At 38.6% G+C, this 26,104-nt stretch overlaps 1 protein-coding gene across 14 annotated transcripts in view; it reads left to right on the top strand.

The window, feature by feature from the left end:
- The window catches only part of RBM44 (RNA binding motif protein 44), a 137,230-nt gene that overhangs the window by 54,848 nt on the left and 56,278 nt on the right, over positions 1-26,104 (top strand). For 4 of the 14 annotated variants that reach the window (XR_009155373.1, XM_058185577.1, XM_058185570.1 and 1 more), the window contains 3 exons: positions 2,143-2,253; positions 5,046-5,131; positions 5,216-5,289. The exons of 3 other annotated variants lie outside the window; for them this stretch is intronic. Coding sequence is in view for 8 of the 11 variants with exons in the window: in XM_058185577.1 (XP_058041560.1) it covers positions 2,143-2,253; positions 5,046-5,131; positions 5,216-5,289 (271 nt within the window). In the remaining 3 variants the exon portion in view is untranslated. Of the gene's footprint in view, positions 1-2,142; positions 2,254-2,720; positions 2,852-5,045; positions 5,132-5,215; positions 5,290-26,104 lie in introns of those variants that run through there. 7 more of the 14 variants (XM_058185601.1, XM_058185592.1, XM_058185584.1 and 4 more) reach the window with 4 other exon arrangements.

Raw genomic sequence — 26,104 nt, 5'->3', positions numbered from 1 at the left:
TGTTTTTAAATAATGCTATGAAATTTTTTTTTAAAAGTCAATTAAATTTAAAAAAAAGGAAAGTGCTTCAGTATCGGGCAAAACCCCTACCGCCCACCATGAAAGCTGGAATGCCCACTAGTGGGCGGTAGGGACCAGGTTGACTACCACTGTACTAGATAAAGAAAAATTGGCACAAAAAATGAAAAATGCTAAACAGAACTTTTTTGAAAACGCAAATCAGGAATATGATTGGCATATAAATTGAGAAGAAATTGATACATAAGCTGGTGGGTGAGAAAGGAACTTTATACTACCAAAATGAGGATAAAAAATAATAATTTAAATATTATTATGAAAATTTGTGTAAGCAAAAAAAAGTTTCAGAAGAGAGAATATTTGGAAAAAGTGGGACTACCTAAAGTACCAGAAAAAGTAAAAGCTATGTTAAATGAATCAATGATGGAATTGTCAGAAGCGATTAAGAGACAAAAGGGCAATAAAACACAAGGACCAGATGGACTGCCAGCAGAATTTTACAAATGTTTACAAGATACTCTATGCCAGTGTTGGTGAACCTTTTTGGCACTAAGTTCCGTAATGGGAGCATGCATGCGGGCAGAAGCTGGAAGAGCAGCCATGCTGGGAAGGTGCTTTTCTCGTTTCCAGCACAAGCATGCCTTCCTGGTCTTCCAGTTTCTGGCATCCATGCGTGTGCAAAGACCAACAGACCAGTGCACATGCGCACATTGGAAACTGGAAGAGCAGCCACCTGGTGTGCACAATTTTCTGGTTTCTGGTGCATGCATGCACATCGGCCAGCCGGTCTTTGTGCCAGAAACGGAAGGCCAGATGGCCAGTACACATCCATGTGCTGGAAACCGGAAGATCATCTTCCAGGCATGCACATGCACACTGGGCGGCTGTTCTTCTGGTTTCTGGTACACACGTGAAGACCGGCTAGCCGGCGTGCCAGAACCCGGAAGAGCAACAGGCGACAGCTCGCATGCCTGGAGAGGTGGCTCTGCATACCACTTCCGGCATGCGTGACATAGGTTCACCATCTCAGCTCCAGACCATCAATGTTGGAAGTCTATAATGAAGTATTGATTGGTGCGACTGGAACAATCTGGAACTGAACATACTCAAAACCATAGAAATAGTGGTAGACTTTAGGAGAAACCCATACTACCAACTCTTACAATACTAGACAACTTAGTATCAACAGTAGAAACCTTCAAATCTATCATATCTCATGACCTAAAATGGACACCCAACATCAAAAACTTGATCAAAAAAGCACAACAAAGAATGTTCTTCCTGTGCCAACTCAGGAAGCTCAAAGGAACTTCTGATACAGTTCAATAGAGGAATTATTGAGTCTGTCATCTGCACCTCTATAACTGTCTGGTTCAGTTCTGCAACCCAACAAGACAGACACAGATTTCAGAGGATAATTAGAACTGCAGAAAAAACAATTACTACCAATCTGCCTTCCATTGAGGACCTGTGTACTGCCCGAGTCAAAAAGAGGGCTGTGAAAATATTTACAGACCCCTCACATCCTGGACATCAATTGTTTCAACTCCTACCCTTAAAACGACACTATAGAGCACTGCACACCAAGACAACTAGACACAAGAACAGTTTTTTCCCGAACGCCATCACTCTGCTAAACAAATAATTCCCTCAACACTGTCAAACTATTCACTAAGTCTGCATTACTATTACTATTAGTCTTCTCACCGTTCCTATCACCCATCTCCTCCCATGACGGCATGACTGTAACTTTGTTGCTTGTATCCTTACTATTGATATTGTTTTCTGATTGCTTATTTGTACCCTATGTTGTACCTTATGATTCTTGACAAATATATCTTGCCGTTATGTACACTGAGAGCATATGCACCAAAGACAATTTCCTTGTGTGTCCAATCACACTTGGCCAATAAATAATTCTATTCTATCCCAAGATATTTGAACTCATTCAGATAAGCTAGGTGTTCTCTTACCAATTCCTCACCTATTCAGTTAGGAACAACACCCAGAAAGAGGTTGCATGGGAGCAATAAAAATGACAGAGATTTCTTTGCAATCTATTCTGGTATGCTTTGCAATCTTTGAGAGTATACTCAATTGTTTATTTTTAATTATTATTGTAAGGTTCTTTAAAAACACAAGAAATCAGCGAAGGGTGGTTTGATGCTACAGAGAACCCAACAACACTTGAGTCATCAATTTTGTGTGCCAACCCTCTAGAGAGATCTCCAACAGGTCAGTACTGATTTTGCATTGGTTTGGAATAATGCAGATAGTGCTGCAACTTTGGATTGCTTTTTTCCTGGAAGTATAGGAAAGCTCTTTTTTGTTGTCTTTTTGGCAGTCCTGTGCATAGATTTGTCCCTTTAGAAAGTATTTCCAGATATTTTATTAGAGAGTTAATGCCTATCTCTTCCCTCAAGGGAAAAAGTGTGTATTAATTTATGCATTGAGAAATATTGTATTCTCTTAAAAGTGGAACTAAAAAGGAAAGTAAAACTAAGTACAAAATAATCTATCCATTTATTGTTTCTTTTTTATTTGTTAGCTGACTGCACCATTCTCAATTTATATTTCTTTAGGTATAAAAACTGCCATCATATGCTAAGCTTTGCATTTGCTAACCACCAGTCAGCCATGGACGTGGGAGGAGAGAGCTGGATGAGATGGGGGGGGAAGTAACTACTCATTTTGCCTTCCAGAAACACTGTCTCAAGGTCAAAGCTATGGGAATGGAATGCAATGGCTAACCATCCAGCCTGCTGTTGAAGAAACCATTACCAAAATAATCTATTCAAATATAATTGGACAATAAGGGACTATCAAGGGGCAGGTCAGAGAAAATTAATTGAGAAAATTTGCCACACAGATCTTCAGTTCTGGCTTTGTTATGCTGTAATCCACTAGAAATATACTTTTCACTACAAATGGAATTGAGGATCTTTCTTTGCTAAGGACCAGATTGGGACAAGCTTGACATTAGGTTAATTTCTCATTTCATTATATAAATCATTTTTTAGCCTGTTCACAATTTTACCTTGTCTCTATTTCCTCCGTTTGTTTTTTGTTTTTTTTTATAATCCATAGCTCCGGGGAATTTGCTTCTTCCTGTGTTAGAATCTCCTGCGCATTTGTAAAGATGGGGGGTGGGGGGTGAGATCACAGAAAGCTGCTTCTTAGAGCAACATTGCTTAATTCTTAGCCGATGGTCTTGTGAGTATGAAATTTGTAGTGAGTCACAGAGACTAATAAAAAATAAAGAAACCATTAGCATTTCACTGAGGCAGCCTTTGGTGGTGCCATCTTGGATGGGGATAGCAATCTGAGCGAAAGTGGGGATAAATTGGTGGTAAAATTTGGCGAATCCCAGGAAGCTTTGTAACTGTTTATACGTGCAGGGTGGTTCCCAATCAAGTATAGCCTGCACTTTTTGAAGGTCCATTTCTACAGTTCATACACCATGCAAGGTCCCAGAATTCTTCGGTATACTCTGCTACTGGCCGTCGCCCCTGCTTCACCACTTTAATGCGGTAGTGTGCTTTGTGATCTGCAAGGGGGTCCTAGAATGTCATTGCAGGGCCATCATGAAACAGTCGAAGTCCCACAGTTCTGGTGCATCAGCTTATGCAGGGTCACCATCCATCTGGCAGCAGCTCCCTCCAGGGCTAGGGCAACAACTCGCACTCGGGATCCTTGGGTTTGGAAATCACACCTGTTCTCTTGCGTGTCGGTGAGCACGTGTGACACAAAGAATCCTAATTGTTGTGGATCCCCATCAAACTTCACCCCAAGGGAGGGAGTTTTTCTTTCCAGTTGTGGGGCTTGGGGCTGGTTGGGAATGGGTGCCAATGCACATGCTGCTCAGGCGGGAGGGTTTGCTGGATTCTCTGCTGCTGCTGCTGCGCCATCTGCTTGATTGGTGGGCTCGAGAGGTAGGGTGCCCCCTGGCATCATCCACGGCTGCTGCCCTTTCAGTGCTCCTTGGCTGTCATTCTGACTCCCCTTGGATGTTGAGATTTTCCAAAGTTTCCATCATTAATTGGGTTATATGCCTCTTCAGACAATTCTCTCTCAGCGATGCTTCGGTTAGATCCCCCTGGTCAGAGAGGGCTTCTAGCTCCAGTTTCCACCCTGTTTTTCGGTTACCGCAGCTGAGGGTGACTCCTGGTTCTCCCATCCCAGCTGTCTTTCTTCCCGATGCCAATTGACCAGTGGGGCTTTTCGGGATCCTCCAGGGTTACCTTGTCCTCACCGATGGGGTGCAAGAAGCAGGCATCTGGCTGGGTGATGGTTTATGTCTCCCCCCCACCAGCATTCGGCTTTTCCCTGATCCCTGTTTTGTTTGGACATAGTTTGCAGGGTCCCCGCAGTAGAGCAAAGATTGCTTATCTGGGTTAACCGTTTTACATACGTTGCTTTCTGTAAGGATTGCCTCTCCCTCTAGCTTAAGAAAGTGAAAACTCTTGAAATGGAGTATTTCATAAGGAACCTTTTATTAAGCAGAAGTGACAGCAATGGATTCAAAGCAAAGTCTGAATACCCGTAGGCAAAACTAGTAGGATTAAAGCAGTAGAGACCCCTCCCATTAACCAGAATGTGGATTTTAGCCAATACACAAGTGTGAAGTTGTTTTCTTTACCAGCTGCCCTGAGAACCATATAAGCATTCATTCCCATTGCTATCCTCCATTATCCTTTAAAGTGAAACAAACCCACATGGCCGCCATAAACATTCCCCAAAGGTAAGGAGATCTCAGGGCCAGGATGTAGGTTGTAAAATATTGGTTGACACAGGCAATGCTAATAAATTGAATCCAGGGCCCTCCTTCTCCCAATTGAATGGCAGTATCACTTTTAGGGATCTGACAGTACTTCTTGAATCAGTAAGAACTATCAGGGAAAGAAATCCACAGGAATGTGTTTTTCTGAATACTTTTTCCTGCATTGATAACACTCTTTATCTATGTGACATTTGTTTTCATTTAAGAGTAAATAAATACCTGAATTATATGCTTTGTATATTTTTAGAAACACAGACATTAGAAGGGAGGAAAAAAGAGTTGAAAAACAATTATTTTGTCCATGTTGATGGTCTGAATCCTTCAGTATCAGAAGTAAGTTAAGATTAGAATATAATGTTTGTTTCACTTGATGCTATTCTGAAAGTACTGGTACATTTATCTTCTTGATTATTTCAGGTTGACCTTTGGCTTCATTTCCAGAAGTATAATGTTTCTGATGTTTTTGTTTGTGATTATTCTGAAAATTACAGGTATGTGTGTTGTACTGTCACGTCTGTGGCTGCTGCTAGTGGAATGTCTGAACCAAGCATTTAGGGATATACATTATATACATTATGAATTAACATCTTTTAGAAGTGAGTTAGTTGTAAGTTGTTAGTTGTAAATAGTAAATTCTGTCATAGTCCTTACTGCTACCGGTAGTATTATGTCTGTTGGTAGTTTATGGCAGTAACTATCCTTTAATCAATTAGAATAGAATAGAATATAATAGAATAGAATTTTATTGGCCAAGTGTGATTGGACACACAAGGAATTTGTCTTGGTGCATATGCTCTCAGTGTACATAAAAGAAAAGATACGTTCATCAAGGTACAACATTTACAACAATTAGGTAGAAATGTATATACTGTGCACACAATTATTAGGCAAGTTGTATTTTGGATGATTAATTTTATTATTGAACAACTACAGTGTGCTTGGTCAATCCACATTTTTTTAATATATATATATAGTCTTTATTCAACCTTTGTTAGTTTTAGTTTCCATATTTTACAGCTTTGAATTATCGGTATCAATTCAAATTTTATAATACCAAATTATGGCCTATTATTCTATACATTATGTACACTTTTAAATACATAATATATTTTATTATACTCTACATTTGTTCTTCTTTAACCTCAATTTAGTATATATATGTATGTATGTATGTATGTATGTATGTATGTATGTCGGTCTTTGATTGTTCGGGTTTTCTCCCGTGTAAAATTAGAAGTGTCTTGGCGACGTTTCGACGAAGTCTCATTCGTCATCTTCAGGCTTCAGCTTCGTGCTTCTGGGAGCAATGTGTGATTGCAGCTGTTTCTTCCTTTTTAACTGCTAGTAGGGGTTTGAACTGATTGGGTGGGAGCTTGGCTGTGCTCTGATTGGATGGAGGTTTTTTTGTGCTCTGATTGGCTGGGGGTGTGTCCTGTTTGGGTGGGGGTTTGGTTGTGCTCAGATTAGTCTGAGTTGCAGGGGGATTTGAGCTGGTGAGCTGCATTGCTGTTGTTTGGCTTCGTGTTTGTGGTCGTGCTACATCTTCATAGTGGGTGTCTGTCTGCTGTATGTATGGATTGGAGGGGTTTGAAATGGCTAATGTTGCAGCTGCGGTCTGGCTTCTGGTCCTTGGTCGTGCTTCCTGATCGGTGTGGGTTTGGGTCTGCTTTCTGGGTGGATGTGTGGTGGTGACATCCTGTGTGGACCTCGTGAGTGTGGGTCTGGTGTCATTCCTCGTGTTAGGGACTCGTTTGTCAATAAGGGCGGGTTTCCAAATGGCTGGTAGGCGGGAGGTATCATCTTGTTTGTTCATGCTGTGTGGGCGTTTTTCTATCTCGATGGCTTCTTTGATTAATAATCAGATCTCTGATTAATACACAAGGAATTTGACTTGGTGCATATGCTCTCAGTGTACATAAAAGAAAAGATACGTTCATCAAGGTACAACATTTACAACACAATTGATGGTCAATGTATCAATATAAATCATAAGGATTGCCAGCAACAAGTTATAGTCATACAGTCATAAATGGAAAGAGATTGGTGATGGGAACTATGAGAAGATTAATAGTAGTGCAGATTCAGTAAATAGTTTGACAGTGTTGATGGAATTATTTGTTTAGCAGAGTGATGGCCTTCGGGAAAAAACTGTTCTTGTGTCTAGTTGTTCTGGTGTGCAGTGCTCTATAGTGTCATTTTGAGGGTAGGAGTTGAAACAGTTTATGTCTAGGATGCGAGGGGTCTGTAAATATTTTCACGGCCCTCTTCTTGATTCGTGCAGTATACAGGTCCTCAATGGAAGGCAGGTTGGTAGCAATTATTTTTTCTATATAGTCTTTATGCATTAATTTTATATCTAGTTTCTAGCCAGTGATACCACATATTCCAACTTTCGTAATACTCTGTTTCCTCTCTATCTTTTAACTCCATAGTTAATTTAGCCATTTCTGCACAATCGAGCACCTTTTTTATTATCATTGCATTTGATGGCATGTTTTCCTGTTTCCAATTCTGGGCAAATGTAATTCTTGCTGTTGTTGTAATATGAAGTATAATATATTGAATCTTTTTACTTATATTTCATTTTATAATATCCAATAAAAACAACTCTGGCTTCGTCTCAATTTTTTGTTCTGTAATTTCTTCTAAACATGTTTTGATTTTCATCCAATAGTTCTGGACTTTTTAACAAGTCCACCACATGTGATAGAATGTCCCTTGCTTGTAGTTGCATCTCCAACAATTTGGCAATCTATTGGGGTACATTTTGGCCAGCCTTGCCGGTGGTAAATGCCAACGATAAAACATTTTATAGATGTTTTCCTTATATGATGCCAACATTGTTAATTTATAGTTTTTCTCCCATATTTTTTCCTAATGTTCCAAATCAATATTATATCTGAAATTTTTGGGCCAGTTTATCATAATCTCTTTTACTGTTTCCCCCTCCATTTTAAATTTTAAAAAATAATTGTAAGTTTTAGTTATTATTTTTCCTCTGGTCCCTAGTAATATTTTGTCCAGTTCTTGTTGTTTTCTTTGGAAACCGTAGTTTTGTAAATCTTTTTTATACCTTGTTTGAATTTGTAAATATGGCCACTAATCTATTTCTAGTCCTTGGGATTTTAAATCTTGATTAGATTTTAATATTCCTTGTCCATCCAGTAGCTCATTATATGTCACCACCTTATTGCATTCTAAAATGTTGGGGTATATCATGGCTTCCATGATTGATAAGCACCTCGGGATTTTTGCGTAATGATTTCTCTTTCCCCTAGACGTCTAGTAATACGTCTCTTACCTGATGTCTCTGAAAATATGTATGAGATTTATTTTTCCCCTCCCAGATGAACGCATGCCAGACAAACTGTAGATTATAGCCTTCTGTTGTTAGTATCCTCTTATTTTTAAGAATTATCCACTCCTTAAGCTATGTTACAACTGCCATTTGATGATAGAGTTCCCAATCTGGGAGTCCAAAACCTCCTTTACTTCTACTATCTTGTAAGAGTTTTATTCGAGCTTTCTTCCCTAACCAAATACATTTTAAGATTGTTTTATTTAATTCTACCAAAAAAAATTCCCAGGTTTTATTGGCACTGTTTGAAATAAAAATAAGATTTTAGGTAAAATATTCATCTTTATTGTCACAATTCTTCCAATTAATGATAACTGTAGTTTTGCCCAATTTTCCAGATCCTTTTGTATTCGTTGTAACAATTTTGTGTAATTGTCCTCTTTTATCGAAGAGCATTTCGCTATCAACCAAATTCTGAGTTATTTTACTTTCTTTACTATTTGAATTCCCAATTTCCCTTCCAATTTCTCGTTTTGATTATGTGTAAGATTTTTAGTTAATATCTTTGTTTTCTCTTTGTTTCTTTTTAGTTCTGTTACTTTACCAAAATCCTCTATTTCCTGCATTAATACAGTTCTTTTTTTTAATACAAGTTTTATTAGTTTTTTAAATTTTTCCCCCTCCACACATACACAATTCATGAACAGAGTATTAAGATTGTCTTATCTTATACAATTCAAAATATTCAAATATATTTTTCTTAGTTACAATTTTAGCCAAGATATTTCTTTTTTTCATAGTTTTTTATTCCTTTCCTAATATTTCCTTGCTCATTTTATTAAATCACATCTTTTTTCGCCCTTCGTTTTCTAATTTCTCCATTTTTATTCATATTCATTCCCTTTCATTCCCTTTTTTTTAACTATTTCAATTTTTATACTTGGAATATTTTCAGGGTTGTCTTTCCTCCATTTCCTTTTCACAGCAATCTTTTCTTCTCCTTACACTCCTTTCCCTCCCTCCTTACTTCGTACCTCTTTCTTCTCCCCTCCTCTCCTACTCCTTCTCTACTTCCCTTTCCCTTCTCCTCCTCCCTACTTTCTAATAATAATAATAATAATAATATTTTAATTTGTATACCGCCCTTCTCCCGAAGGACTCAGGGCGGTGAACAGGCAGATAAAATATAAATACACACAATAATTTAAAAACAACCCTTAAAAAACTAATTTAAATGCCCAAAACGTTAAAAAACATACTCCCCTATAAAATAACACAATTTTAAAAACCCATCCAATAAAAATAAAAATCAGGCTTCTCCCTATCTAACCTTCTCTCCTAATTTCCCTTGCCTTACCTCCTCTCCTCTTCCCTTTCTTCTTTCTCTCTCCCTCTTTCTCTCTTCCGTCTCTCTCCTTCTTCTTATCTCTCTCCATTGCTGTATCTAATTCCCAATTCTCATTTATTACACATATTTTTCAAACCTCCTCTCCTATATTTTAAACGTTAACATTGTCTTCATCTTATTCCATTTTTATCATACAGTCAATTAGTACAACTTTCCATCTCTTATTTTCTTAATATTTCTATTCAAGATTCAATACTTATTATTTTCTTCCAACAATGTACATCATTTACTAACATTTCAGTTATATTCCCTTTTACATCTTAAATTTCAATCATTTTAATATGTAAACCGTGCCATTCCAAATTTCCTCTGCTGGGTTTTCCATTCTTTTATAAATTTAAAATTTTTCTTAATCATCAACTTCAATTTTTTCTCATTCCATGCATTGTCCAACACATACACACACAAACACACACACACAAGGGAAGGAAGCAAATCTATCACTACTTTGATTTCTTTTCTTTTATTCATTTTTCTACTATTTCTAACCATTTTCTTTCAGTCTCTCCCAGATCCCATCTCTTAATATTTTTCTCCCTTTCTTCCTTTCTTTCATTTTTTTCTTTCTTTCTTTCTTTTTTCCTCTTTTCCACTTTTCTCTAACATTTACTCTTTTGATGTCCCCCCTCAATTTTTCTCTGTTTCCTCCTCTTCTCTTTAATCTTTCACTGCTAATCCCAGTGTAATCATATGCTTTTTCACTGTTTTTCTCACTTTTTAAATTTTCCTTCTCAATCTTTTCTTTTTCGCTTCCCCCCCTCTTTTTTAAAGTAAGTTTCCCTCTCTCCATTTTTATTTTTTCACTGTCAGTCCCAATATGGTCATCTATATTGTCCTCACTAATTTCTTTTCCAGCATTATATCTCAAAATGTCCTCATCTTCTCTTTTTTTATTTTTAAGCCATAATTCTGTTTGTTTGTTTCCATTAATAGACTCTTGGACCATCAAAAGTATCTCCCATAATTCCTCCCAATTCTCCATATTTTTAATACAAGGAGAAAGACTTTTTAAATTTATTTATCTTAATTTATGTATAGTCTAAATTCCAGTTTATTACTTTAACTTAGCCCAAATTCAAGTCCATATATCTCTTTTCTTCTTTGTTTCTGGGAGAGTCCAATTCTAAAATATTTTAAAACTGTTTCAATTTAAGTCTTTATCTGTCAGCCTCCGCTTTATTTAAGTGTATTTCTCCTACTAGACTGTTTTACTGTTTTATTACTTCGTTAGAGGTTTGCTTCTTACTGAATGTCTTACATGATTTATGGAGGAGGGGGGAGGTTTGTACTGTTGCTAGCATTCGGCTGACATTGCATGTGTGGGGGACAGAGATAGTCTTTCAAACAGACGTTTGAACTGATTTGGCGCGTGAATGTAACGGGAGTTGCCTGCTACACATTCCATCTAGAAGATTTACAGAGGGAGAATATCGGAAGTGAAACTACACGTGGTCAAGGAGGAAGATGACATTGGATTATAACTGTTTGAACTCTAGTGGGAGGAAGGCTCAGGAGTGGATATGACGTCTGTGGTTTTAGTATACTTTCAGTTCTGGCTTAGCTTCGATTGCAATTTGACATGTTTAGTAAAAATTACCAATTTCTTCAAAATGATGGAGTTGGGTCTTTATTTTCTTAAACATTGATCTGAGGTAAAGCTGACATTATCTGTTCTACTCCCCCTTTTTGTTTTTACAATCTCACCAGCTGTTAAAACAACTTCTTCCTGATTTTCTCACGTTGATCTGGATGGTGTGATACTTTCTATCCTCCAGCAGATGTCTCTTTCCAATTCACAAATACTTCAGCAACAAAATGTCCGCATTAATACAGTTCTTGTTTCTAATGGTTCTTCTATGAAAAAGATCATGTCATGTTTTATATTCTTTTTTAATTCTTTTATTTCCTGTTTCTGTCTAATCTGTGTTAGCAACACTTCTAATGATAAGATAAAAAGTAGGGAAGATAGTGAACATCCTTGTCGAACCCCTTTGTTTATATTAATTTTCTGTTAAGTCCCCATTTACTATTATTTTAGCAGTTTGATCAGAATATATCGCCTTAATCATCCCTACAAATTTTTTTCCAAAGTTCATACTAATTAATTGGGTAATGAGGAACTTCCAATTTAGATTGTCAAAAGCTTTTTGTGCATCCACAAAAATGAATGCTATCTATTTTTCAAGGTGAGCTTCATAATATTTTTTTTTGAAATTTTTTTTATTTATACACATTAAAATATAAGACAAACAAACGACATTTATATATATATTACTATTTCTTATCAGCTATTCAGAGCGGTCCTTTCTTACTATATATACATATTTTAATCCTTTCTTGTTTTACTTTTATGATCTATCTGCTTTTATTTCATCTACATTCTACCCTATTGTTCAGTTTTCTTATCTTTCCTATTTTCTAACCATTTATACCATCTACACCAGACCTTATATTATTCTGTATCTTCTTTTTCTTTGATTTGTTTTGTGAGTTTATCCATCTCAGCACATTCTAGAATTTTCTTAATTAGATCTTCCTCTGTTGATGGGTGCTCTTTTTTCCAGTTTTGCACATATGCTATATGTGCCACCGTTAATATGTGTAGTATTAGTATTGTGTATCATTTGTGTGATTTTCTGTTGGGATCCCTAATAGGAATTGTTCTGGCTCTCCCTTTATTGATTTCTTTATTATCTCTTCTAATCACTTTTTAATTTTAGCCCAAAATTGTTTTGCCACTGGGCATGTCCACCAAAGATGGTAATATGCTCTGTAGTTACTCTTACACTTCCAACGCTTTGGCGAGTTACTAGGGAACATCTTTGCTATTCTAGATGGCGGAAGATGCCATCTATGAAACATTTTCATCTGGTTTTCCTTGTATGCTGTTGATATAGTCAATTTCATAGTTGTTCTCCACACAGTTCTGGGCAGCATAAACAGAGGGATAGAATCAAGATCACGTGAAGTGTTAGTGCCACTTTATAATGCCTTGGTAAGGCCACACTTGGAATACTGCATTCAGTTTTGGTTGCCGCGATATAAAAAAGATGCTGAGACTCTAGAAAGAGTGCAGAGAAGAGCAACAAAGATGATTAGGGGACTGGAGGCTAAAACATATGAAGAACGGTTGCAGGAACTGGGTATGTCTAGTTTAATAAAAAGAAGGACTAGGGAGACATGATAGCAGTGTTCCAATATCTCAGGGGTTGCCACAAAGAAGAGGGAGTCGGGCTGCTCTTCAAAGTACCTGAGGGTAGAACAAGAAGCAATGGGTGGAAACTGATCAAGGAAAGAAGCAACTTAGAACTAAGGAGAAATTTCCTGACAGTTAGAACAATTAATAAATGGAATGACTTGCCCGCAGAAGTTGTGAATGCTCCAACATTGGAAATTTTAAAGAAAATGTTGGATAATCTGAGATGGTGTAGGGTTTCTTGCCTGGGCAGGGGGTTGGACTAGAAGGCCTCCAAGGTCCCTTCCAACTCTGTTGTTATTATTATCTTTTCCCACTTCTCTAATTCTACTGTATGGTTAAAGTTTCTTGCCCACTTAATCATAGTTTCCTTCACTATTTCCCCTTCCATTTTATACCGTAACAGGAAATTATATGTTTTACTGATTAATTTTTGTCCTTCCCATATATTATTTTATCCAATTCATTTTGCTCCAATTGTATCTGATTAGTTTTTGTATCTTCTATGTATTTTGATCTAATTTGGAAGTACTTCCACCGTTCAACTTCCCTATTAAAATCTTGTTCCAATTCTTGTTTTGTTTTTAATTTCCCAATTCATTTGATATGTATCTAATTATTTTAGCCCAGTCTATTAAATTTGGATGTGTTAGTGTTTCGTTAGGAGAAATCCAAGATGGTATATTCATATAATGTTGTTTTTTGTTTTTATTCCAAATTAATAATAATTCCTAATTATGTGTCTCCTGAAATACCCATGGGTTTTGTACTTTTCACCCAAGAATGCATGCCATCCTATCTGTAGGTCATGCCCTTCTATTATTAAAATTCTTTTGTTTCCCAACTCCATCCATTCCTTTAACCATGTCAGGCATCCTGCTTGGTAACAAATTTCCCAATCTGGTAGGGCTACTCCCCCCCATCTTTAGTATCCTGTAGGGTTTTTAGTCTAATTCTAGGCTTTCTTCCTTGCCATATAAATTTTGAGGTCAATTTATTTAATAAGTCAAAATATTTTTTTAATATTTTAATATGTTCATGACCATTCTTGTGTTATTTCTTAATAGTCTTTTTGGGAGGAACCCGTTTTGATCGGGGTGGTTAATTTCATTCAATATTTTTTTAAATCTTTCCACTATGATTGTAGCAAATATTTTATAATTGGCATTTAACAATGAAATTGGTCTATAATTTTTAACCTATTTGGTATCAGTATCTTCTTTGGGTATTAGTGTTATAAATGCCTCAGTCCATGAATCTGGTAATTTAGCTTGCTCTAACACTTCATTATACAATTTTAGCATTATTCCCTCCAATTGCTCCTGAAATTTTTTGTATATCTCTGCCAGAATCCCATCTGGTCCTAGTGTTTTATTATTATTTTGTTTCTTGATCGCCTCCTTCATCTCCATTAGAGTTAACTTATTGTTTAGCATTTTTCTAATTTCCTCTGATATTTTCAGTAGGTCCCTCATTTTTAAATATTGTTTAATGCTTTCTTCTGGAATATCTTCCTGACTATATAAATTATTAAAGAAATTTTGAATAATACTTTTTTTCCCCTCTGATTGGTAATGGAGATTCCCATCCTCATCCTGTAATGTAACTTTCTCTCTTTCTTAAGTTTATATGACAACCATTTCCCTGGTTTGTTTGCGTATTCAAAAACGTTTTATTATTTTAAGGTTGCGTATCATTTCTTCTTGTAATGCTAAATTAAGTTTATGTTTCACTAAATCTCTATCTTCTTTGATTTTATTATTCTGTGGTTCTTTTTGCAATGCACATTTCAATTTTTTAACTTTTTCCTGAATAGAATAGAATAGAATAGAATTTTTTATTGGCCAAGTGTGATTGGACACACAAGGAATTTGTCTTGGTGCATATGCTCTCAATGTACATAAAAGAAAAGATACGTTCATCAAGGTACAACATTTATAACACAATTGATGGTCAATATATCAATATAAATCATAAGGATTGCCAGCAACAAAGTTACAGTCATACAGTCATAAGTGGAAAGAGATTAGTGATGGGAATGATGAGAAGATTAATAGTAGTGCAGATTCAGTAAATAGTCTGACAGTGTTGAGGGAATTATTTGTTTAGCAGAGTGATGGCCTTCGGGGAAAAAACTGTTCTTGTGTCTAATTGTTCTGGTGTGCAGTGCTCTATAGCGTCGTTTTGAGGGTAGGAGTTGAAACAGTTTATGTCCAGGATGCGAGGGGTCTGCAAATATTTTCACGGCCCTCTTCTTGATTCGTGCAGTATACAGGTCCTCAATGGAAGGCAGGTTGGTAGCAATTATTTTTTCTGCAGTTCTAATTATCCTCTGAAGTCTGTGTTTTTCTTGTTGGGTTGCAGAACCGAACCAGACAGTTATCGAGATGCAAATGACAGACTCAATAATTCCTCTGTAGAATTGGATCAGCAGCTCCTTGGGCAGTTTGAGCTTACTGAGTTGGCGCAGAAAGAACATTCTTTGTTGTCCTTTTTTAATGATGTTTTTGATGTTAGCTGTCCATCTTGCGATATGATAGAACCCAGAAATTTGAAGGTTTCTACTGTTGATACTGTGTTGTCAAGTATTGTGAGAGGTGGAAGTATGGAAGGGTTTTTCCTAAAGTCTACCACCATTTCTACGGTTTTGAGTGTGTTCAGTTCCAGATTGTTTTGGTTGCACCACAAGGCTAGTCGTTCAACCTCTCGTCTATATGCGGATTCGTCATTGTCTCGAATGAGACCAATCACTGTTGTGTCATCTGTGAACTTCAGTAGCTTAACAGATGGATCATTGGAGATGCAGTCATTGGTATACAGAGAGAAGAGAAGTGGGGAGAGCACACAGCCTTGGGGGGCCCCTGTGCTAATTGTACAGGTATTTGATGTGATCTTGCTTAGCTTCACCTGCTGCTTCCTGTTTGTTAGGAAGCTTGTGATCCACTTACAAGTCTGTTCCAGTACCTGTAGCTGGTTTAGCTTAGTTAGAAGAATGTCTGGAATGATGGTATTGAATGCTGAACTACAGTCTACAAAAAGGACCCTTGCATAGGTCTTTGGAGACTCAAGATGTTGTAGGATGTAGTGCAGAGCCATATTAACAGCATCATCTGTTGATCTATTTGCTCGGTATGCAAATTGCAAGGGGTCTAACAGCGGATCCGTGATGGTTTTCAAGTAGGAAAGCACTAGCCTTTCAAAGGTTTTCATGACTACAGATGTTAAAGCAACTGGTCTGTAGTCATTCAGTTCAGTTAAATATAAGCATAAATATCAGGTATATATATCCACTGTTCACTTATCTTCCTTCTAGGTTTACTGTTAATAAATATAGTCTGCTTTCAGTTAATGTCTTATTTGTAAGAAAGTTCTCTTCTCGAGTTCCTGGTGTGTACGGTCACCACCGAAAAAGTCCATCTCTATTAATGCCAAATTTGGTAACAGTAAATAGAATATGTCTCCCTTCTATTTAACCCAGCCACTGTTATTTCTCCAGCCAGTTTTCTCTTTCCAAACCTTGTATTTTATCTCAATCCTGGTCCAACCTTGTCGTCTATTATTAAAACTCTTCAGAAGATGCCCCTTCAAAGCTTTTCCTTCACACCTTCCATGCAATCAGTCTTTTTCGATATTGTTCACCGCCTCATCTCCACTCCCACCGCTAAATCGCCACTTTTCCACCATCTCAGAGACTCACTCAGCAGCTGATGTAATACATTTACTCAAAGTCACTGAGAGTCTTTCCAATTTTTGTCCCTCCTCATCAATATTTCAGGCTGCTTTACCTCTTTTTTCTTCCTACTCCATTCGAACAGTCAGGTCGCCACGCCTCCGGATCTGCCATGAAGGCCGATTTCTTTCGCATCTGATCTGAGGGCTTCCTCTTGTTATTTCAGGAGATTGCATCTCTCACTGCCAACTCCGAGGTATCCCTCTGTACTGTTGCTCCCTCCGAGAGCCAACTTCTTCCTATGGGCCTCAAAAACACGAAAATTCCGGCAAACTAAACGGAGCCCCATTTGCTTGCTCTGCACTAGGGTGACATCACCACCGGAAGTCCGGTCAATCACAACATGTTACTAAACCTCAAACCTGAATATTTAAGAAAGTGAAAGTGCTGGGCTCCAGTGACGTCACCCTCCTGCTGGGTGCTCTAACAGAGCACTCCGTGTTAGAAGATTGTAAAAGTCAGTGAAACAGGAAAAAAAATCACTGTTCACTGAGCTTAGCATAATCTCTGGGTGAAAGAGGTTATCAAGAGTTGTGGAAGAGTGGCAGGTCTGACAGGGGGTTTGCTCTCAAGAGCGAATTTTCCTGGATTTATGACCCCACCGAATTCCACTCCCTCCAACTTCAGCACGCTCCTGTTTTTATCAGGAAAAAGGAGAGGAATGTCGCTTCTGCTCTAGAGGACTTATTAAATTGATTGATATTCCAAGCAGACGGGAATTTCACAAGCGTTCGATCTTTGATGCAGAATCAGCACGGCAAGTACCGACTCCCTTTTTGAAACTTGAAACCTTTCTTTGTCTTTGATTAATTGACTTTTAAAATGGCGTCTAAAAGTGAAAGTAAAATTTTTAGTACGATGAAGCAGCGTTATTTGTGGATTGTTACAAACGGAGTTTTTATACTGAAAGGAGGAAGGAGAGTTATTAAGTTTGAATTCCTGATTCTTTTGAAGACAGAATGGCAGCTAAACCTTTAAAGCCTTCTGGAAGAAGGATCTGAACCAAGTCTTGAGGAAATATTGAAAGAACAATTAAAACTTTCTGAAGATAGGCAAAAGAGATGATGGAGAATTTTAATGCAAAAATAAGAGAAGATATTCTTATGGCAGTTCAAGGACTGAGTAAAAAAATTGAAGGATTGGAAGTGGAAATGCAACAGATCTCTCAGTCAAATAAGCATTTAGAAGACAAAATGAAAGGTGTTCAGAAAAAAGTGGATCAAAATGAAGATCAGGTTGTGATATTACAATATAAACTTATGGAAGGAGCTCTTAGAATTGTGGTATGCAAGAAGAGCGTGGAGAAGACTTAAGAAAAATTATATCAGAAGCATTGGCTGAATTTATTGAAGTGGACCCCAAGAGGTAGCTTACCAAATTGATAAAATATATAGAGTTAATTCTTGGATTGCAAGACAGAGAAAGCTTCCTCGGGACATTGTGGTTTATTTTGTGAAAAGGACTATGAGAAATCAAATTCTGCAAGTTTCATATCAGACAACTTTAAAAATTGGAGAACAGGAGTTGAAGGTGTTGAAGAGATTCCTTCAAAGATGTTAAGAGACAGGAAGGAATTTGCTTTTTACACAAGAACTTAAAAACATCAGATTCAATTCAGATGGGAGGTGCCAGTTGGACTGACACTATTCTATCAAGGAAGGAGATATAGAATTGACACTGTTTTAAAGGCAAAGTTTTCTTTCTACAGTTTTGAAAGTCGAAATAGAAGTGATAGAAAAACTTCAAGAGACTCAAGAAGGCGTGGTGATCCAAGAGCCTTTATTGCTGCCAGTATTAGAGGAACCACAAGAGCAAAGGGTGACAAGAGGAGCCCTTAAGCGTAAAGAAGAGCAACAGTCTCAAAGTAAAGTCAGGATCCCATTATGGAAGCTGTGGGAGGAGCTAGACGGAAGATACCGGAGGAGGAGCTTCCGTTGTCTGCTTCAAAGCTTCAGGAGGCCAGTAATGGCAAATAGAATCTTGTCATGGAATGTTAATGGCTTGAATTCAGCTCAGAAAAGAAGGAAAATATTTCACTACTTGAAACAATTTAAAAATGATGTGATTTGTTTGCAAGAGACACATATAAAATTATCAGACCAAAAATATTTAATTAATTCAAAATTGGGTAACCATTTTGTTGCATCAGCTTTGGAAAAGAAGCATGGAATTGTTGTATATATCAGGAAGGATATACCAGCTAAGCTAATTGAGGCAGATATTCAAGGAAGATTTATTGCTATTGAACTGGTGATAGATGCAAAAAAGACTTTGTTGATAGGTATTTATGCACCTAATCAGCAACAAGAAAAGTTTTACAAAATGTTACATGAGAGGTTGACCCTCTGGGATTATAGTTCGTTTATTTTATTAGGAGACTGGAATGGAGTAATTGATACAAGAAGGATAAGAGAACCTCCTCCAAGAAGATACCTATACATGCAAAATTACCAAAATCCTTTTTGAAATGATGGAAGACTTTGAGTTTAGAGATATATGGAGGTTACGAATCCAGATGAGAGAGATTTTACTTTTTTCTGATAGGCATCAATCTTTTCACGCATTGATTTTATTTTAATTTCTAATGACTTGCTTTCTAGGGTGAAGAAAACGAAGATATTTCGAGGTGTTTAACTGACCATAGCCCAGTATGGATGGAATTATTACAAGGGAAAAAGGTGGTAGAACATGGAGGTTGAATGAAAATCTGTTTAGATATGAGGATAATGTAACTTATTGTAAGAAACAGTTAAAAGAATTTTTTGATTTTAATATGTACAAAGGGACACCTATAGGAACTGTGTGGGAGGCGAGCAAAGCGTTTATTAGAGGATATTGATTTACTTGGACAACAGGCAAAGGAATAATAAACAAAGGCAGCGTAGATATTTGGAAGAAGAAATTCAAAGGAAGCAACAGTTATTAATTCAAAACCCACAAGATCATAAACTTAAAGAGGCTATAAAAATATTACAGAGTCAATTTAATATGTTAATGGCAGACCAGGTGGCAACGAATATACAATATGCTAAACATAATACCTTTTGTAATGCAAATAAACCTGGGAGATGGTTGGCATATAATTTAAGGAAGAAACAGAAAGCACGTGTCATACAAAAAATAGAATATAAAGGTAAAGAGATATACCAACAGGATAAAATTAAAAGGCATTCTCAGAATTTTATACTGCACTATATGCAAAAGACAAAATATTGAATAGGGACATTTATGATTATTTGAAAGATTATAAGGTTAATATTCTAACATTAGAACAGAGGAGGAGCTGAATCGGCCGATAGCTACTGGAGAAATAGTGGAGGCAATTAAACAATTAAAATGGGAAAACCCTGGTACAGATGGTCTTACAGCAACTTATTATAAAAACACAGGATGAAATATTAGGCCCACTTAAAGAATTATTTAATCAGATACAATTAGGAGTGGAATACCCCGTCATGGAAAACATCTTTTATTTCACTGATACCAAAGAGGAGCAAGACTGCTCTAAACCTGGTAACTACAGGCCGATTTCACTTTTAAATAATGATTATAAGATTTTGTAAAAATAATAGCAAATAGATTAATGTTAGTTTTACAACAAAGAATTCATACTGATCAATCTGGTTTTATAAAAGGGAGGCAGATGAGGAATAATGTTAGACAGATTATTAATATATTGGAATATTTGGAAAAGAAGAATACTTCAGCAGCACTTATTTTTTGGATGCAGAGAAAGCCTTTGATCGATTGCATTGGGATTTTTATTTAAATTAATAGAAAATGCAATTTGGAGACTGTTTTATTAGAATAATTAAAGCGATTTATGGAGAGCAAACAGCACAGATTATAGTAAATGGTAGTTTGACAGAAGTTATTAAGATTGCGAAAGGAACAAGACAGGGATGTCCCTTATCACCATTATTGTTTGTTTTGACTCTGGAACCATTATTAGATAAAATACGAGAATTAATGAAAATAGAGGAATTAAGATTAGACAATATGAGTACAAAGTTAGAGCTTTTGCAGATGATGTAGTGGTTACGTTAATGAATCCTATAAATTCAAGTAGATTTTGTTGGAAGTAATTGATAAATATGGAAAGGTATCAGGATTTAAAATAAATCAGAATAAAACAAAAGTGATAATTAAAAATATGTCTATACAACAGAAACAAAAACTAGAGAAATGACAGGATTTGAGGTAGTAAAATGGTTAAATATTTAGGGGTCTATATTAGCTCATCGAACAAGAAACTTTATAAGAATAATTATGACTTGCTATGGCAAAAAGTTCAGAATGATATGAGTGGCTGGAAGAAATTGCAGTTATCCCTATTGGGAAGGATTGCGGCTATTAAAATGAATGTGTTACCTAGATTTTGTTTCTGTTCCAGATGATACCTATAATTAAAAAGGATAAAAATTTGGAAGATTGGCAGAGTGGGATTAATAAATTTATATGGCAGGGTAAAAAGGCGAGGGTTAAAATGAAAATAATACAGGACTCACGGGAAAGAGGTGGTTTAAGAATGCCTAACTTTAAACTATATTATGAAGCAGTAACCCTTTCAGTAATAAGTGACTGGTTTAACTTAACAGAGGAAAGAATTTTGAATATAGAAGGTTATGACTTGTTATATGGATGGCATGCGTACTTATTTTATGGAAAAACGTGGATAGGGCTTTTAAGAATCATGTGTTGAGAAGTGCTCTTTTGCGGGTCTGGAAAAAATATTCCTATAAATTAGATTACAAGATTCCTATATGGGCGAGCCCTAGACATGCAATAGAGAATATAAATATAGAACAGAAACAGGAAATGATTACATATAAAGAACTTTTGTATGCTGAAGGAGGTAGATTGCAATTAAAATCATTACAGGTATTAAATGAAGAAGGGAGGAATTATACTTGGTTTCAATATGGGCAAATAAGTGCTAGATGGAAAGAAGATCAAAAATTGGTATAATGCAAAGGAGGAAAATTTAATAAAGCAAATTAGAAATCAGACCCAGGAGCATATAAAGAGATTGTATAATGTGTTGCTTGAAATAGATTCGGAAAAGGATTTGGTAAAGGATTGTATGATAAAATGGGCACAGAATATTCAGGAACCAATAATGTTGGAAACATGGGAGAAAATTTGGGTTAGAAATGTTAAGTTTACACAAGCACAGAATTTAAGGGAAAATTTTTATAAGATGTTTTATAGATGGCACTTAGATCCCAAAAAATTATCATGTATGTATCCTAATATCCAAGCGAAATGTTGGAGGTGTGATTGTGATGATGCTACATATTTTCATATTTGGTGGACTTGCAAGAAAATTAAGGTCTTTTGGATAAGAATTTGGTGGATTATTCAAAATGTACTGAAGAAGAAGATAAAGTTCCTGCCACAATTTTTCCTTTTGGGAATTATAACGGATTGTACAGGGATTGAGACTAAATTGATTCTGAACTTAATAACAGCAGCAAGACTGTTGATTGGACAATACTGGAAGAAGAAGAGATACCTACAATAGAAGAATGGATATTGAAAGTTATTAATTTGGCTGAGATGGCTAAAATCTCAGCGTTTTAAAAGACAATACGCAGGAAAGATATTTAATTGAATGGAAAAATGGATTGATTATCTACAAAACAGATATCAGATTAAGAAATATCAGATTGCCTTTGAATAATTAGAAAGTTATTTTATGTAATGGGGAGGGGGTTGGGAGACGAAAAGCTTTGGATGTGGTTATTTGGATTGGAAGGGAAAATTTTATTCTATGTTTGGTTTATGTATAACTTTACCTTGTGATTGACCCGGGAAGCCGGGGGGTGGGGGAGGGAGGGGGGCGTTTTGTTTTTTTTGTTTTTTTTTGGGAGGGAGGGGGAAAAAAGGGGGAAAAATGTTTTTGTTTTTTTTAAAAAACTCTTTCAATAAAAAAAAAAAAAGAAAGTGAAAGTGAAGTTTTGACTTTCTTTGGAGAATATCTATCTGTGCACAATTATTGGGCAACTGTTGTGCAGAATTATTAGGGAGCTATACAAAAAATGAAATTTGGCCATCTTACTCATTTATTTGCATCTATAAAAGTGAGAATAATAACTTAAAATGTACAAAAAACATTTCTGACATTTCAAAACGTGACCAATATAGCCACCCTACTTTGCAAGAAGAATCATAAGCCTTCCATTCATGGAGTCTGTCAGTTTCTTGATCTGTTGACGATCAACTTTTTGTGCAGCAACAACCACAGCCCCCCAGACACTGTTCAGAGAGGTGTATAGGTAATCCTGCAGGCATGAATGTTCATTTAGCGAATTTTTCACTAGAACAAATTTATTCAGAAAGGGTACTTATGTTAGAAATTCAAAACTGTGACCAAAAAGGCGCACTGAGTTTGTTTTTGTTTTTTTGGTGGGCTTGAAGACTAGTGCTAGAATTCCTTCTGTAAGTATTTTAAAATATTTTTTTTATTCTATAGTACTGTACTGTTCGTTTGTAAGCACTTTGGGAACTGCTCTGCTTTTTAAGTACAATACTTTGCAAACTATTGTATTTGTAAGTACAGTACTTTGCAAAGATAAAGTTTATTTGCATTTGCCTTGAAACTGCTTGTAGAAATGCTAGCCAGTATTTATACAAAGCATTCTATAGCGTTGTGTTTCCTTGCTTTTATTTTGAAGATTAGTTTATATTATTTATTTATTTATTTATTTATTATTTAGATTTTTATACCGCCCTTCCCCCGAAGGACTCAGGGCAGTGTACAGCCAGATTAAAACAGTGCAATATACAAATTAAAACAACAGTTAAAATAACATATTATATAATTGGCCAAAAATTAAAACCGTCAAATTTGACCCAAAAATAAAATACCCCCGTTAAAATTATTAAAATTCAAAAAATTTAAAAAAGTTAAGCCAGTCCCGCTTGAATAAACAAGTGCGTTTTCAATTCACGGCGAAAAGTCTGAAGGTCAGGTAGTTGACGCAAACCTGGGGGAAGTTCGTTCCAGAGGGTAGGTGCTCCAACAGAGAAGGCCCTTCCCCTGGGGGCCGCCAGCTGACATTGCTTGAGGGACGGCACCCTGAGAAGACCCTCTCTGTGTGAGCGTACGGGTCGGTGGGAGGCATAAGGTAACAGCAGGCGGTCCCGTAAGTACCCGGGCCCTAAGCCATGGAGCGCTTTAAAGGTGGTAACCAATACCTTGAAGCGCACCCGAAAGACCACAGGTAGCCAGTGCAGACTGCGCAGGAGCGGTGTTACCCGGGAGCAACATGTGGCTCCCTCAATCACCTGCGCAGCTGCATTCTGGACTAACTGAAGCCTCCGAGTGCACTTCAGGGATAGCCCCATGTAGAGAGCATTGCAATAATCCAGACGAGAAGTGACAAGAGCGTGAGTGACTGAGCATAAGGCATCGATCCCCGTCCTTTTCCCGTTCCCCGGATGGTCAAGACCCCCAGAGCCTGGGCCTTCGGCTGATGTTATGCAACGCACGGTCCGTAGTTAATAAGGCCCCCCTAATATACGACCTTATCCAGGGGGGCGCTGCGGACCTTATAGGCGTTACGGAAACCTGGCTGGGCACGGAAGGGGGTGTGCCCCTTGTTGAGATGTGCCCACCGGGTTCCCGTGCATTCCATCAGCCGAGGGCCCAGGGTAGGGGTGGGGGGGTGGCGGTTGTGATTAGAGAGAGCCTAGAGCCGAGGGAGACCACTGTACCTCAGATTGCCGGGTGCGAATCCCTCTTTGTGAGATGGGGTCATAGGTGCCAGATGGGTTTGCTGATCACGTACCTGGCTCCTTGCTGCGTGACAGCTGCCCTGCCCGAGCTCCTGGAGGTGCTGGCGGGGTGGCAGTTGAGACCCCCAGACTTTTAGTCATGGGGACTTTAACTTGCCATCGTCCGGCTCGTCATCGACAACAGCTCGGGAGTTCATGGATTCCATGACGGCCTTGGACCTGACCCAAGTAGTTGATGGCCCTACTCACATTGGGGGTGGCACTCTGGACCTGATTTTTGTCTCTGGTCAGTGGTTGAGAGATCTGGACTTAAAGGAAATAGTCACTGAACCTTTGTCATGGTCAGATCACTCTCTTCTTCGCCTGGACTTTCTGACCGCCATTCACCACCGCGGGGAGGCGGAGCCGACACGTTGGTTCCGTCCCAGGCGCCTGATGGACCGGAGGGTTCGGACGGAGCTTGGGCCATTTCCTGAGGGTCTGGCTCACGGCTCGGCTGAGGAACTTGTTGCGGCCTGGGAACGGGGCCGCGGCGGGGGCCTTAGACCGGGTCGTGCCTTTGCGGCCTCTGACCCGGCGCAGGTCCCAACCGGCTCCTTGGTTCTCCGAGGAGCTGAGAGGGATGAAGCGCCGGAGAAGACGCCTAGAGAGTTCTTGGAGGTCTAGCCGTTCAGAAGCTGATCGGACACTAGTGAAGTCCTATACTAGGGCTTACCTAGTGGCATTGAGGAAGCGAGGCGTAGCTCGCCTCCTCCCTCATTGCATCGGCAGATAACCGCCCAGCCGCCCTGTTTCGGGTGACCCGCTCCCTCCTACACCAGGGGGAGCGGGATGACCCGTTGCAGGGACGGGCTGAGGAGTTTAACGGTTATCTATACGATAAAATCGTTCAGCTTCGCGATGGTTTGGACCAAGATTATGATCTGGTGAGGCGGCTGAGGTGGTCTTGGTGACATTTTATGGGATGAGTTTGACCCTGTCGCTCCGAGGACATGGACAGGTTGTTGGGAGGCTGAATGCCACCACATGTTTACTGGACCCGTGCCCCTCCTGGTTGGTGCTGGCCACGCAGGAGGTGACACGAGGCTGGCTCAGGCGATTCTGGCGCTTCTTTGGTGGAGGTGTCTTTCCGGCCGCCTTGAAAGAGGCGGTGGTGAGGCCCTCCTCAAGAAGCCTTCCTGGACCCGGCTGTTTTAGGTAATTATCGTCCGGTCTCCAACCCGCTTGGCGAAGGTTGTTGAGAGTATGGTGGCATATCAGTTTCCTTGCACCTGGATGAAACTGTCTATCTAGACCCGTTCCAGTCCGGTTTCCGCCCGGTTACAGCACGGAGACGGCTTTGGTCGCGTTGGTGGATGATCTCTGGAGGGCCAGGATAGGGGTTGTTCCTCTGCCCTGGTCCTATTAGACCTCTCAGCGGCTTTCGATACCATCGACCATGGTATCCTGCTGCGCCGGTTGGAGGATTGGGAGTGGGAGGCACCGTTTATCGGTGGTTCTCCTCCTATCTCTCCGACCGGTCGCAGTCGGTGTTGACAGGGGCAGAGGTCGGCCCGGGCGCCTCACTTGTGGGGTGCCGCGGGGATCGATCCTCTCGCCCCTTCTGTTCAACATCTACATGAAGCCACTGGGTGAGATCATCAGTGGGTTCGTGTGAGGTACCAGCTGTCGCGGATGACACCCAGCTGTACTTTTCACACGGACCACCCCAGCGAAGCTATCGAAGTGCTGTCCCGGTGTCTGGAGGCCGTGCGGGTCTGGATGGGGAGAAACAGGCTCAAGCTCAATCCTCCAAGACAGAGTGGCTGTGGATGCCGCATCCCGGTACAGTCAGCTAAATCCATGGCTGACCATCGGTGGCGAGTCATTGGCCCCGATGGAGAGGGTGCGCAACTTAGGCGTCCTCCTGGATGAACGGCTGTCTCTAGAAGATC

Source organism: Ahaetulla prasina, chromosome 1, assembly GCF_028640845.1.
Source record: "Ahaetulla prasina isolate Xishuangbanna chromosome 1, ASM2864084v1, whole genome shotgun sequence".
NCBI classification, from domain to species: Eukaryota; Metazoa; Chordata; class Lepidosauria; order Squamata; family Colubridae; genus Ahaetulla; species Ahaetulla prasina.
The sequence above is the reverse complement of the archived record's forward strand: the minus strand, read 5'-3'. Positions and strand labels throughout refer to the sequence as shown.